This window comes from Condylura cristata, unplaced genomic scaffold (genome assembly GCF_000260355.1).
Source record: "Condylura cristata isolate star-nosed mole 26May11 unplaced genomic scaffold, ConCri1.0 scaffold00002, whole genome shotgun sequence".
In the NCBI taxonomy this organism is placed as follows: Eukaryota; Metazoa; Chordata; class Mammalia; order Eulipotyphla; family Talpidae; genus Condylura; species Condylura cristata.
In genome coordinates, this window is record NW_004567103.1 from 87,204,345 (window position 1) to 87,219,165 (window position 14,821).

General features: G+C 46.4%; 1 protein-coding gene across 1 annotated transcript in view; it reads left to right on the plus strand.

Moving 5' to 3' along the window:
- Positions 1-13,513, plus strand: part of LOC101634284 (cryptic protein-like) — a 40,923-nt gene extending 27,410 nt beyond the window's left edge. The window contains exons 2-4 of the mRNA XM_012725699.1: positions 6,719-6,833; positions 7,121-7,230; positions 13,386-13,513. Of these exons, the coding sequence (XP_012581153.1) occupies positions 6,719-6,833; positions 7,121-7,230; positions 13,386-13,513 (353 nt within the window). The remainder of the gene's footprint in view (positions 1-6,718; positions 6,834-7,120; positions 7,231-13,385) is intronic.
- The last annotated feature ends 1,308 nt before the right edge of the window (positions 13,514-14,821 follow it).

Here is a 14,821-nt window from a genome sequence, read left to right on the forward strand (position 1 = left end):
GCCATGTGGTCACCTCCGGGGCAGGCGGGGATCGAACTCTTATGTAAGTAGCTTAAGTTTCATAGTGCAGTGCTTTAACCTGCTGCACCACCACGGAGGACCCTATATGTATATATTTTTTAACACCCTCAATTTTTTTTTTTTTCACAGCTGAAGTTTGGGATGGCTGTGATGATTTTTTCGTGTTGATTCATCTACGCCTCCTTTCACAAAATAGTTCTTTGTAACTTAGATGCTGTTTGGTAGCATTTTGCCTACAGTACAAATTCCTTCAAAACTGGAGTCAATACTGTCCAATTTTGCCACAACTTTATCAACTAAGACTCTAAATCCTATTTAGTCCATTTCAACAGTGGTCAGGGCATTTCATTAGGAGTAGGTTCCATCTCTAAAACCACTTTCATAGTTCTATGCTTTAATCCATTGTGCCACCAGGGAGCTCCTCTGCCCCCATTTCCCATCAGCCCCCCCCAGTGGGTGGAGTCTAGAAAGTCCCACCTTGTGGTGGCTATGAGTACCACCCACAGACTCAGAGGTTAAGCTTGCCACTGGAAATATGTGGGTGCAGCCATGTCAGTGCTTTGCCTCAGGCTACCCTTCATGGAGTTTTGGATACTGTCTTGCTCACCTTATCCTCTTCATTTTTATTACTATGCTATAAAGTTGAGGCAGAAGACATTATTCTCACTTTATAAACTTGGAGACCCAATTCCAGCAGGAGTTAAAAACTTGCCACTAGTGAGTGGCGGAGTTAAAATTCAAGTTCAACTCTCCTCACTCTTAATCCAGTTTTCTTTTTATCCATATCCCATCATGTAGCTATTTCTCTCTTTCATCCAGCAAATATTTGCTTACATTCAAGGCACTCTACTGAGCTGTCTTAGGCATCTTATGATTTTTGTCTACTTGCCACAAAAAAAGACAGTCACACTCTTTTTTTTTTTTAAAGATTTATTTATTTATGCATACAGAACTGGGGGTACAGGCCAGAGGTACAGGGGTGGTGAAACGATTCAACAGAGACAGAATGGTGAGCAGAACAGGCCAACTGACGAAGTGCACTGCTGAGGGGAGCAGCAGGCCATTCAGGAGATGTCTGCCACAACATGTGGATCCCTTTGGGGCAGGCGGGGATCGAACTCATGCTGAAGTGGCTTTAGCTTCTTAGTGCTGTGCTTTAACCTGCTGTACCACCAGGGAGGGCCCTCAGTCACACTCTTAAATACAAACAATAAAGGGAAGAATTAAACAACAAAATACTACTATTTACAATACAATGAAAATGTATAAACCACCTAAGTTTAATCTAAAGGAGATTACTGGCAAGGAGCAGTGCGGCCTGTACCCAGTGACCTGCAGCTAACACGCCACACTGGACGCTTCTCCTCCTACATCTGTGCCTTTCACGTGCTCCAAAGATCTAACTGCACAAGGACTTAAAGACTAAGTAAGCCCCACTTTTTCCATGGGACACAGTAATAGACTTGGGGGGCACACTTTAATAGTTATTTCTGGTCAATGACAATGAGTGATTTTTATTCTTCTCTTTCATGCATTTCCATACTTCCCAAATTGACTCAATATTCAGAATGGATTCCATTTTACATAATCAGAAAGAAACATTGAAACATTCTAAATATACATTCAGAACTTACTCTTTTTCCTGATTCCCACTTCATGCCTATTCAGACCTGCATGGATGCCTGGGACAGCATCCAGCAGTTTCCATGGTCTGCCCTTTCTGTGCTAGGTCTCCTCCTGTATGCTGGCCCCTCCTACACTGTCATCCTCAGGACTTTGCACCCCTCCTGAGGACCTCCAGTAGTTCCTGATGTCTTCCCCATGAGACACCCCCTCCTAGGTAAGTCTGTCAACAATGGCCCCCTGATCCCCTCCTGGAATCCTCCTGTGTTCCTTCTGCTCTCTAGATCCTTCCCTGCTGCAGGTTGGGGCAGTATCCCTCCGTTTACTGTTCTCCACTCTTTCCCAAGCTGTAACACACACAGCCATGACTAGGGGTGGAAGCTCAGCTCACTGCCTCGGGGTGACAAATGTGAGGTGTTGTCTCTGTGAGGTGCAATCGTTGAAACCTCACTTTCACACTCAGGAAATGCAGAAATTACTGTCTATGTCATGAGGATGTGATGACAACTCAGGGAGCATAGTGTTCCTGGTCTACATTAAATATTCAGTAGTTTTAAACCACTTGACTCAAACAAGATTTTAGGTCAGATGAACCTGGGTTCAAGTCTCCACACAGTTATTTGCAGTCATATATTTCCAAGCCAGAATTTCCACTTGTTAGAGCTCAATTTCACCATTAACTATATTAAGTATGGTAATATATTTATTCTTTTATTCATACAAGTAACTGTTGTGTCCCTGCAGCATGCTCTGTGCTAAAAGACAGAAATAGATTTAACGGGTGCACAGCCATATTTGGGGACACCTGCCAGGCACAGATACAGAGCTGCCGAGGCTGACTTAGCTTCAGGCAGGACTCACTGGCTCCACCCAGCCCTGGTGATTCTCTGCCCAGGCCGGAGGGCCTGCATGTAGCTTTGGATCATTTCTTTTCCCTTTTGACTGGGGGTTGGGGGGGAATGGTTGTCATACAGCACTGCATGAGCTTAAGGCGCGCAGCATGATGATTTGATGTACATATGTCACAAAACGATGACCACAATAGAGTCAAACAACATCTGTTCAAACACTGCTTTGTAGTGGCGCTCAAGAGTCGCTTCATGCCCATTCTGAGGCAGAACATCTCCTCAGTGACTGATGTGTTGAGAACACAGAGGTGGGCTGGTCCCCTATCCTGAGTGTTCTGACTCCCCCAAACTTTATGTCAGCTCAAAAGGAGTCACAAGTTCCAGTGGGGGTCTGATGAGTGGCTCCATCCAGTCTTATCTATTTACAAGTGATAACAAGAAAGGGCACTCTTCCTCCAGCCCCCCCACCAAGAAAGAGCCCCAGGCAAGCACTTGGGGGATGGGGCTAACTGCAAACCTAGGTTCCTCCCCAGTTAAATGCAAAACTTTTTTTTTATAAGACCTTTAAATTTAAAGAGAACAAGTGACAGGATGCTGAAAAAAGCAGATTATCAGTAATGTTGTCACCCTTTGGCCATCTGTCCTTTTCCTTCCCCTGAGCAGCCTTTAGATCTTAAGCAAACAACTAGAGAAATGATGACCCATTAATTGTCCTGTTTTGCTGGCAAGACAGTTTCCGTTTTTCTACAGTTTCTATTCATAAAATGAATATTTTTAAAACCTTATTTGAGATAAGACATATGACAGTGTCTGAGATTTGTCTTTAAAACTTCAAGAAAAAATTTGAGGGTGGTGAATGAGTTATGATTGGCAAATTTAACTGTCAAGCTAGTTTCATCGATTTATTTATTAGATAATTGTCTTAGCTTTTGTGTATATGGGGAAATGACCATATTATAAATTTTGATAAAAGAAACTGGGAGGGGGAGATTAGATTTTAGAAACTACTTTAAAAAATTTAATATCATCAGAAAGGTTTGGATTCAATATCATCTCATAACAGTTTTAAAACTTGTCATTCAAATACTACTTTAGCTAACACATGATTTTAATCTATGACCCATTCAGCTCATCTAAAGTTTTTATTGATTTGAAATCACAAAGTACACTTTTATATATAACTACATTCTGCAATTAACATTTACTAATCACTCAGCATAAAAATGTATTCTCACAACTCCAGTTACTAAAGTCCATCTCTGAAAGAGGGGAGACAACCCCCCAGGTGTTGTGCCTGCTCAGGGTCCCCACTGCTCAGAACCAGGCCCCAAAGAAGCCTTAGCTGACAGGCTCACCAAATCCTTTTTGGTTTATTTCATAGCCTTTTTTTTTTTTTTAATAAACTTCACACTTAAAGGTTTAAAAAATTAATCAGTATCAAAAACCATTTCATCCTTAGAGGGAGCATGCTAGTTTGAGAATGTAGTTTTTATATTAAAAATCTCAGAACAATCAGCAGCAGACTTGTACATTAGCATCTTTAGTACTGAAAAAAGGGCCAGTCCTTATTTTGGCAATTGGAAAAATGGAGACTTATAATGTCCCCCAAAGGGGATTCTATCCCCTTCTTGGATTCCTCTTTAGACTGTGGCAAGTGCCACTATAACCTCAGGGTACATCTGCTACCCACCCTGCCGCTTCTTCTCATGGATCTGCATCTCATTGTTCTTTTTTAAAAAAAATATTTATGCACACAAAACTGGGGTACAAGCCAGAGATGCAGGGGTGAGAGAATTCACCAGAGACAGAGTGGGGAGCAGAACAAGCAGATTTAGTGAAATACACTGCTGAGGGGAGCAGCAGGTGAGACAGGAGAGGTCTGCTGCACCATGTGGGTCATCTCCCTGGCTGGGGATCGAACTTGTGATGCAGTGGCTGCATATAGTTTTATAGCACTGCACTTTAATCTGTTGTGCCACCAGGGAGAGCCCTGCATTTCATGTTTCCAAAGATCTAAGTGACTGAAGTGCTAAGCTTCAGCTGCCTCACCATCTTCATGGAGATAAAACAACGCCTCTCCGGAAAGATGCTGAGTGAAATGGTGCTCAATGTGGCACATTCACAGAAAGGAGGCTTGGTCTGATGCATTCTCAGAAAGCAGGGATTGAAACGTCTTCTTTTGTGTTCATGCAACTGGTTCTGAACATTGCGATCCATGGTGCTGGATATGACCCACCTCCTTCTCCTTCTCCAGTGGGGCCCCTCACAATCTCCCTGTACAAGGAACATGTAATATAAAACTTCTGTTGTCCTATGTAAATTTTTTGCTCGTCTTGGGGTTTTAATCTTTTGGTTTTGTTGTTCTGTTTTCAGCGAGGGGAAAGCTTGTTGCCTTGGTCACCAATGTTTAGCATCAGGGCTGACCACTCCCGCTGCTATCAGCACAGTAAACACTGGGGGGAGAGAATCAGCAGTGTCTCCATCACAGAGCCTGTCTGGTGTCATCGAAGGGACAGTCCTTGAGGCTCCACACAGACCCTGTTGGTCACAGCAGGCCACTGCCTATCTGGCTTTCCTAATAGAACCCAGAGGTCTGCTGTCTTACATGACTAAGGTGGAGGAAGGAAATCAGTGCATCTATTATACTGACCCATCTCATAAAGTTTCTTCCAGTATTGCAGTAAAGATTTCTTCAAATACAAAAGCTATTCAGACTCAACTTCCTTGGAAATCTATCTTCAATGTATCCATGAGAGGAGACTCCTATCAGACGGTCAGTGGGAGAATGATCCAGAGCTGCCCGGTTAGGTAAGGACAAAGCCTATTCATACCTTAGAGCCAGCAGGGGTGTTTGAAAGCCTACAGAATCAAATGCAATAAATGTGTGATTGTTACTTGGGGATGTGTGAGCTTTCTGGGTTTCAAATCTGTTTAAAGGATGACAACATTAATAAAAAAGTAAAGTTATGAAATGATTGCATAATATTATTTGCACCTTAATTATTTTATATAGTTATGTACCTACATGTGATGATTACCTTATAATTTATACTTTTGTGAGTTTTGCTATTTTTTTAATTTTTAAAGTGTCTATCTTTTTTTAAAATATTCTAGGGTTCTGGTTGTGATCAGTTTGACATTACAGATCATCCACTTGGGAAACAGTAAGAAACATTTCTAGTCTTAATTTTTATTGCACATTTGTTTCTCAATGGTTTCAGTCTCATTATCACTCTTTCTAAAAGGCTCTCCAAGAGAAAAGCACAAAGGTAGCAAAGAAGAAATCCACAATGTTACAGATCAGAAGCTCCAGCAGGAAACACTCAACTGGACTTCTGATGATTTGGGGAAGGGAAGTAAGAATGTGGAAGGATGGAAGAGGCACAATTCCCGTCCCTACATCCCGGAGTTCCAAGAGCGTAAGTGGCCAAGCAGCTATGGAGACTTTGTGGTCCTCTGACCTGCCTACTCTGAGTTCAGGATCTGAGAAAAAAAAACTAGGATAAAGCGAGAAACCCAATAAAGTCCATATTATCATCTTCAAATGATGATACACTAAAGTTAAAAAAAAAAATCCTGAAGAAGTGTTCTTCTGAACGAAAAATTACTATTTCAGTTGGTAAACGTTGCATTTGCCTTTAAAATGTTTATTGAAAATTAGTTTACACATTTTTACTTTCAAACAGGCATTTTTTCCTGCATCTCCAAAGAACTGTGATTTTAATGTATTTAAAACAACTATCACAAGTCAAAATAGGTAATAGCGGACCCTTGCTTTGCTTTTTGCAGACTCTCAGGCTTCTGACCCCACGTCCCCAGAGAACTCTTTGGTGGGAAGAGGGATGGGGCAGGAGAGCGAAGGAATTTTTTTTTTTTTTAAGTACCTTAGCACCCGTGGGTGGTCCCTGCTCTGGAGGCCTGTCTTTAATCACTGTGGCTTGAAGTCACAGCTTGTCTTTAACATGTGAAAGGAGTAGAAAGATAAAACCCTCTTTTGCAGGGGACTAGTTTCCTGTTTGGCTAGCAGGCTCAGTTCCCCGAACCGCCTGCAGCCCTAGTCGTTAAATGTACAAGCTGGGTTTACCTGAGCAAACACACTTAGCAGGGACCTAATTTTATTGCTTCCCGGGGAGATCTTGTTCGCCCTCCAAGGCGGCTGGAAATCGGAGGGCCGGGCAGGCTCTGAGCTGGAGCTGACACCCGACCCCCCTTCAACCTTACCCCAGGTGCGCTTCCGACTCGGCGCTGCTGTAGCAACGGCGGCACGTGCGTGCTGGGCAGCTTTTGCGTGTGTCCTGCCCCCTTCACCGGCCGCTACTGTGAGCACGACCAGAGGCGCAGGTGGGCCCGGGACCGAGTGCTGCCTGGCACGCGTGGGGGGCGCGAGAGTGAGCCCCGGGATGCGCGGATGAGCCCTTTTTGGGAGCAGCGTGATGGTGGAAGGCGCGCGGGGTTGGGGTGCGCGGGAATGACCGCGCAGGACACAGGGGTGAGACTGGAGGTGCTGGCGGCTCAAGAAGGGCTGTGAGGAAAGCCGGAGGGGGTGCAGGACTGCGTGGGGGCGGGGGCAGGGTCACAGGTGGCCAGCAGCCGCGCTCATGCCGCGTCTCGGTCCCTCCCACCCCTAGCCAGTGCGGCGCCCTAGAGCACGGAGCATGGACCTTTCGCGATTGCCGCCTGTGCCGCTGCGTCTTCGCCGCGCTGCATTGCCTGCCCCACCAGCCACCTGGCCACTGTGGTAAGGGCTCCCGCTCCGCCGCGCCCGCGGGCACTGGCTCCCCTTTGCCTGGCCCAGCCATAGAGACCTGCCTGTGTGGCCCCCGCACAGAAATGAGAGTACTGTCGTTGTTATAATTAGCATTTAAGATTTTGTGTTTTGGTTTCCCATATTTGAATTCTTGAGTATGTGTGATCTCCAAATCAGTGACTTGTATAGCCAGAGTTTTGGTACAGTACTAAATTTAGCGAGCAGAGCAGAGCTGAGCAGGGCGGTACGTCCGTTAAGTCCGAGTAAATCTGCAGGGGTTTCCCTGCACTGCTGACACCACTTCTTCAGCTGTGCAGCCAGAGAGCCCTGAACAGGAAGCGAACAAGTCTCTGCAAAGTGGGCCGCCAGGCGAGTACTCCCTTCAGGGCCAGGCCCCTCCCTGGACCCCCAGGCCAGCCTGTTAGGGCTCACAGGGAAAGAAGGTGCCTCATTAGCGCAGCACGGGCCTCACACATGTTCAGAGGGAGCAGGGCGTGGAAGCACGAGGTGGACACTCATTTGTGCAGATTCTAAGTCATCACCGACTCAACACAATTGTTTCCCTCATAGACTCAGGAATTTGAAGTCAGCAAAGGTGTACTGCTCTGTTGCTGCATCATCGTCTTGGCCATGACACACGGGCACATCCCATCCTGTAACCTGTCCCCTCTTTCATGGGCTCTGGCTGGGGCAAGCTGTGAGGGCCACAGTGAAGGAAGGTACAGCCTTTCAGGCTGGGTCAGTTCCGGGTGGGCGTGGCTGTGCAGGTGTGCAGGGGCAAGCTCAACGAAGTCACAGCCCTAAAACCTACTTCCGGCTCCTTCCTTCATCTCAGGCAGCCCTGGGCAAATCCCAAAGGGCTTATTTAATGGGGGCACTACGTTTCAACTTCAAGTCCCACCTCTTTGTCCACTGCCAGGACGGTAGGGCATAGAGCTCTTGAAGGGTATAGAGCCCTTGAAGGGTATAGAGCCCTTCAAGCCAGCTTCCCACCTCTACCCTCTTGCTGGGGCCAGTAGAGGACACTCAGCTTTAAATTCACCCTCCTGCTCCTCCCCCTCCCACACCCCCCTTCTGCAAACTCCTTTGCAGAATTAGCAGTATTAGCAGTCAAGAGCCAAGCTTAAGGACAGTGAGTCCTTCAACACAACTTTCTGCCCTTCTCATCAGCTCTGTAGTGTCCCTGAGGGGGTCAGGGAAGGAAGGTGTGTGACTGCAACATGATATGCTACACTCTGCCTGTTTTTCTTGGGGCTCACCACTTTACCCAAAGTCTTCCTTCTCCTACTTTGCTCTCCACTTACTGGACTTGGCATCTGACTCCCTAGCTGTTCATTCTCTGTCCCAGAGAAAGGACAAAAAATTAGGGAACAGACCTAAGACTTGCTGATGGGGCCCGGTGGTCCTGCAGATGAAGTCATTTTCTACTTGCCTTGGTGCTTCCAGGAGGAGTGTGGCGAAGGGGCAGCTGTGGTTAATCCCATTCTTTTAGGGCTGCTTGTGCAGATGCAGCAGGCCAGAGACTGGGTTCCAGGCTATATGGTCACGATTTTACACACTGGGCGTCACCCAAGGCTGGGGCTGCTGTTCGCCAACTACGGTTACACAGTAATAGTGGTTCCCAAAATGTGGCTTCTCAGCACTGTGGGAAAATGGTGCAGTTATATTTCAGAGTAATATGTTAGGTGCAGAAAGGACAGAGAACTTTACCTGGCTCAGCTTCAGGGCAGATGGCAGTGGCTGTGCTGCCAGTGGTTATGGTGGTGGTGTTACAGGGCACCCCAAATCTGTTACAGAACAGGGGGGGAGGGGTACCCCCGAAGCCCTAAAATCCTGTCCGCTCTAAGTGGGTTCTGCCATCCGCCGCAACAAGACAAAACATAAAAATTTAATGAAAAGGGACTTTAATACAGTGAATATACAATACAGAACACAAAGAATATAACTTCTAAATCAAATACCTGAAGTTACCCATCCCCTCGTGGGCAAAAGTCAACCCAAAAGGGGTTGGCCCAAAGCAAGGCCTGAAAGCCTGCCACAAGACTCAAGCACCTTCTGGCTGGGACCCAGGGAAAAGGGTCAGAAATGGGAGGAAAAGAGCAAAATCAAAATCAATATAAACACTGCCATAGTCACCTCCCTACAGGTATCTCACCCACATCTGCCTTAACCAGTCCAGGGTCAGGAAACAAGCGCGGTTTCTTCATCACATGCTTGCTGCTCCATGTGGCTTCCTCAGGTCTCCTCCTTGTTCTCCATCTGGCTTCCTTCTCTTCTTCTCCCTTCTCCTTTTTCTCTGCTCAGCTCCACCCTCCTGCCCCCGGGTGGGGCAGGGAACCTGGAACTTCCCTTTTTCCTAGGGACCACCCTGTTACAGTGGGAGGGTGACAGGGAGGATGTCACTGATACCGTGGTTCTGATGGGAGTGATGGTGATGATAGCAGCTGTGCTGATGAAGGTTTTGTTCACTCATCGATGAAAATAATAATGGCAATACTGTTTTTTAGTGTGCAGTACATTTTAGCGGCTTTATACGATTTTCATACAAGACTATGAAATAGTTATTATATCTTTTGTATTTGAGTAAATTTTTTCGTGAGAGGTTGTCAATTTGGGAAAAAATGTGATATTTTATAACAATTATTTTAAAATATTGGAATAATATGTGCCAGTAGGTTGCTACTATTAATGTTGATCTAATGATAATTAATATTAATTAATATTAATCTGTAAACAAAATAACTATCATCACTGAGTACTATATAAGCACATCCCTGTACTATGTCAAACACTTAAAAAATTATTTTAATTTTTTAAATAATATAATAGCTTATTTTAACATCATTCTGTGCCTTTTTCCATCTCAGCTGTAATCCCCGTGGGCTTCCCATTACCAAATCACCCATGTGCCATCACCATAGTCCACTGCATTTCCCTCCCCCCAACTGTTTCTGATCCCATTTCCCACTCCATCCCATAAAATGTCTTTGGTATATAGCTGCTCATTATTATTGTTACTTTCTCGTCTGGTCCGTTATACTTCTGCTATGAGTGAAACCATCCGCTGCTTCTCCTTTTCTTTCTGGCTTATTTCACTAAGCATGATCTTTTCTAGCTCCACCCATAAAAACAACAATTTTTTATATGTTAAGTATTCTTGTGACATATACAGGTGTAGAAAATAATGATTCAATAAAGTATGTATTGTGAAATGATGATCGCAACCAATCTCATATTAGCTACCATCATACAGAGTTACACACTACAATAAGGTATACAGTGAAGAGTAACCTCAAGAGCCTTCAGAGATAAAGTTCTCTGTAAAGGTCAGATTGAGGTCATGTCAAGCCAACCTCACATTTCAAACTCAATTAAAAAAAAATTGCATTCCTGGCACAAGCCGATCAGCCACGCAGCCAGCAATAGCAGTTTGCGGCTGGGGCAGGCAGAGCTGCTCCCTGGAGCTGCTGGGGGCCCTGGTCCTTTGGCTCCACTGTGGACAGGCTGCACAGGGAGAGCAGACCCCTGCCAGCCCCCAGGGCTCTTCTCTCATGACAGGTACCCTTTGTGGGGTGAATTTCTCTGGGTCTCATGCAGGGGAGGTTCCCCTGTCTCCCAGGGGCATCCCAGGTATCTCAAATTGGAGAGCTTCAGACCTCACATTGAAACATGATGTTATCTTCATCTGGGCAGGCTCCAAACCTTGAATTTATTTATTTATTAAAGATTTATTTATTTTTGCATACAAAAACTGGGTGCAGGCCAGAGGATTGGGGTGGGAGGATTCACCAGAGACAGAGTGGGGAGCAGAACAAGCAGATTGACTGAAATACACTGCTGAGGGGCAATGGGTGGGTCAGGAGAGGTCTGCCACGCCATGTGGGTCACCTCTCTGGCCGGGGATCGAACTTGTGCTGCAGTGGCTGTGGAGAGCCCCATAATGCTGTGCTTTAGTCCCTCGCGCCACCAGGGAGGGCCCTTCAAACTCTTTAGATCCCCCATTCCATCAGTAAAAATATTTGAGCATATTCTCACCTCAGTGGTATCGACACATTGCTGTGTTATCAGGTACAAACTTGATTTCACTCCCTTTCTTTCCATATATGCACAAGATTAATATACATGGTACAAAAGCTCTGCTGTGATTAAAAATTACCCTTTGAGCAATACATAAGAAAACTCCTAGGTCATAGTAAATCATCAACCAGTAGCCATTTCCTTTTTGATATGTCATAAAATAATGGTGACTTCTCACCTCAACCCATTAATTTCACAGATTCTGATAAAACAGTAAATATTAATAAAATTTATGTGAAATTTTCCTATAAATAATAAACCTTTCAACACCTTCTCTGGGATGCACAGGGAGCTCATGGCATGTTAGGACCCCCTGCTTGGGCCAGGGGCAGACTCAGTCTAACCAAATTCACAAAGCTGACCAAACAATGGCCTTTGAGTTTCCATACAAAATGTTGCTAACCTTGGACTTAAACCTCTTCCCCACAGGCAGCTCGGTCCTTTTTACCAGCCGAAAATCAACACAGAGCTTAGCAATGGCTGCCCCATTCTCATCTGAATATCTGCTTCTGATTAGCGTTTCTGGAGACTCTTCTTGGCCTAGATATTAGGATTCCTATTTTGTGAGGCTTTTTTCTCCCAAGATGGGGAGATGAGGGGGTGCAAGGAATCTGTGCCCAGATCTGGGCCAGTCCTGACCTCCATCCCTCCTGGAAGCACCCCCTCCCCTCCCCACCTACCTGTGAACAGGTGTAAAGTGGGGCGCAGCTACAGCTGCTTTTCATCTTGCTCATGTCCACAGTTTCATGCACCTTCTCCCCTTCACGGGGCACCTGCTGAAAGTACCCTCCAGAGCTGGGCTGGACAGCTGCAGGAAGAGGTTTCCAGCAGATGGACCCTTTCTTGTCTGCACACTCCCTGGTCCAGCCAACCCCGTTCTCAGCCTGATTTGCTTGTGAGAGTATTTTCATGGAGTCAGCACCCCTGCAGGTGGTCAGGCCTGTGGGGCTTGTCAGCATCGTGTGGTAACCAAGCACCTCCACCACGACTATTAGCCAAGACCCCTGCCCATCTCTCTGGAGACTCCACTGAGCAACTCCAGGCTGGGGCTCCACTTTTCAGAGAAGCAGGCTTATGTTGGGGCACAGAGCAAGGCTGCTGTGTTCCAGCCACATGGCACAGTGGGGAGGGGGAACCGGTGGGGTGTGGCACCCACAGCCACATTAGCCATTGCTGTGGGATGTAGGTGTGCTCCTGTTTAACAGGCATAGTGTTAGGAGTCCTCTGGGACAAGTCAGCCCTGTTAGGCAGCAGATAAGTTTTCTTTGGTTATACTTTAAGTCAGACTACTGTGCTCCTGGTTGATATCGTGTGGAGGTCTCTGGAAGCTCACTTTATTCAGCTTGTGTTGAACGACAGGGGCTGAAGGGTCTTTCTCTGTTAGCCTTAAAATAATAAATCCCCCTTCAGTTTTCCAAGTTTCCAAAATGCAGTCATTTTTGGCGACAGAGAAAGGAATATAAAAACAGAAGACAGCAGGTTAGAGCACAGCACTGCAAGCTAGCTGCAGCCATTTCAGTGCAAGCTGGATCCCGGCCCTGAAGGTGACCCAGGCTAGGCAGACCTCTCCTGGCCAGCCTGCTGCTCCCCTCAGCAGTGTACTTCGCTGATCTGCCTGTTTTGCTCCCCACTGTCTCTGGTGAATCTTCTCACGGTCCTGCACCTCTGGCCTTACCCCAGTTCTGTATGCATAAATAAATAAATCTTTAAAAACAAAACAGAAGGCAAGCACTTCTCAATCCACAGCCTTACGCCCCTCAGCCTGCCTCCCACCCCTCAGCCTGCCTCCCACCGTCCAAGGTCCAAGGTCACGGTAGAGAAGGGACTTTGTCAGAACAGGTGCAAACATTTCTATGTCGCTGTGAATAGAAACCTGGACAAAGCAGCCTTGACTGTAACCTTGGGCCAGACACAGTGAGCCTGGATTAGACCTGAAACCCTGGCTCATTCCTCCCTGGAAGCAAACACACCCACATCTGGCCACTGCCTTCTTGCTCTGCCTGATCGCTTCTTCCTTAAAGCTCGCGAGGCAGTGTGTCTCATCACTGTCTCTTGGCATTTCTTTGCAGACCTGAAAGACCTTCTGGCGTCATATTCTCCTGGGCCAAGCGCACAGCGCCTACTGAGTGGCCTCCTTCTTCCCTGCCTCCTGCTGCAGCGTGTCCTCCAGGACTCAGGGCTACTCAGCGCGCTCTGAGCTCCTACTCAGCAGTGCCTACACTAGAGGCCTGGCGCCCCGAGCCAGGGTGTGCTACGGAGGCAAACTGGGACTGTGCATCCTCTTCAGTGCTGTGTTGTGAGAGATTTGACTTGTTTCCTATAAACTGAAGCACTAGTTGAATGTTTTTATTGTTTAATAAACATTCTCATGAAAGAGACTCTTTGCTCTGTAAGCCTTATTCCCAGGCATATTATTGAGTCCCACATGCGTGAACATTCAAGGCTAAGGCCTTTCAACCCTAAATAGACCCCAGTGATTTCTGAGTTTACTGAGGGTGGTGCCACCAGATAACAGCTCCCCTTTGAGCACCCTTTGGACCCCACTTACACAGAGGCACAGACATGTGACAACACTTCATGTCATTCGGTCCCCTCACTGGTCTCAGAGTATTTGGGGGGTGTGGGACATCAAACTAGTGTGTCCCCAGCATTATGGTGCTCTGGCCAAGAACAGCTGCCTAACTCCCCCACCCCCAGAACCAAACAAGCATTGCATAGGAGAGGGGGGGAGGGGGGGAGAGCAAGCCTGGAGGCAGACAGCCTGGCACCCGGCTCTTTTTCTCCAGCTTCCTCTAACTGCTCCTGATGACACCCTCTTCTGAGCAATTAGCACTTCATGGGATTATCACCAGCAGGTCTCCTTAAAAGGGGAGGATTCTACAAAACAGAACCCAAGGAAAAGGCAAAGCAGGAGAGGATTGTGTCCCACTGAGGTTAGAGTCCTAGTCTACCCTCCTCTCCCAGGGTCCCAATTATCTCCTGACAACTGGCCAGGCCAGCTGCCAAATCTGGACCCCAACCTGAAGACAAATGTGCTTGAAGAAGTTGGGAAAAATAAAGGGGAGTAAAAGCCCCTTAGTCCTTGTGCTTATGAGCCAGGCAATACCAGCAGGGTGTGTCAGCCTGTGTGGGCAGAGGGGTGGGAACAAGAATATTACAGATTGCTCAAGCAACTGAGTAAATATGGGGGAAAAAAGACTCTGGAATCAACTGTATAGCCTTAATTACTAAATTACTTGATCAAAATACTGATGTTTTATAATCCTTATAGAATTTCATTTGAAATATTCAAAGCTGATTCCATGGAAAGACCCTCAGGCTCAGGTTCACCTCCCATGTCACATAAAGCTGATGTCTGTGGTCACGACTCTCCACACAGAAAGATGTTTAGAGTTTGGTGGGCACAGGGAAGTGGGAATTCCGCTGAATTAAATGCTTCCTACACACCTTTCTCTCTTTCTCTCTCTCTCACACACACACACAACACCACCACCACCACCTTTGA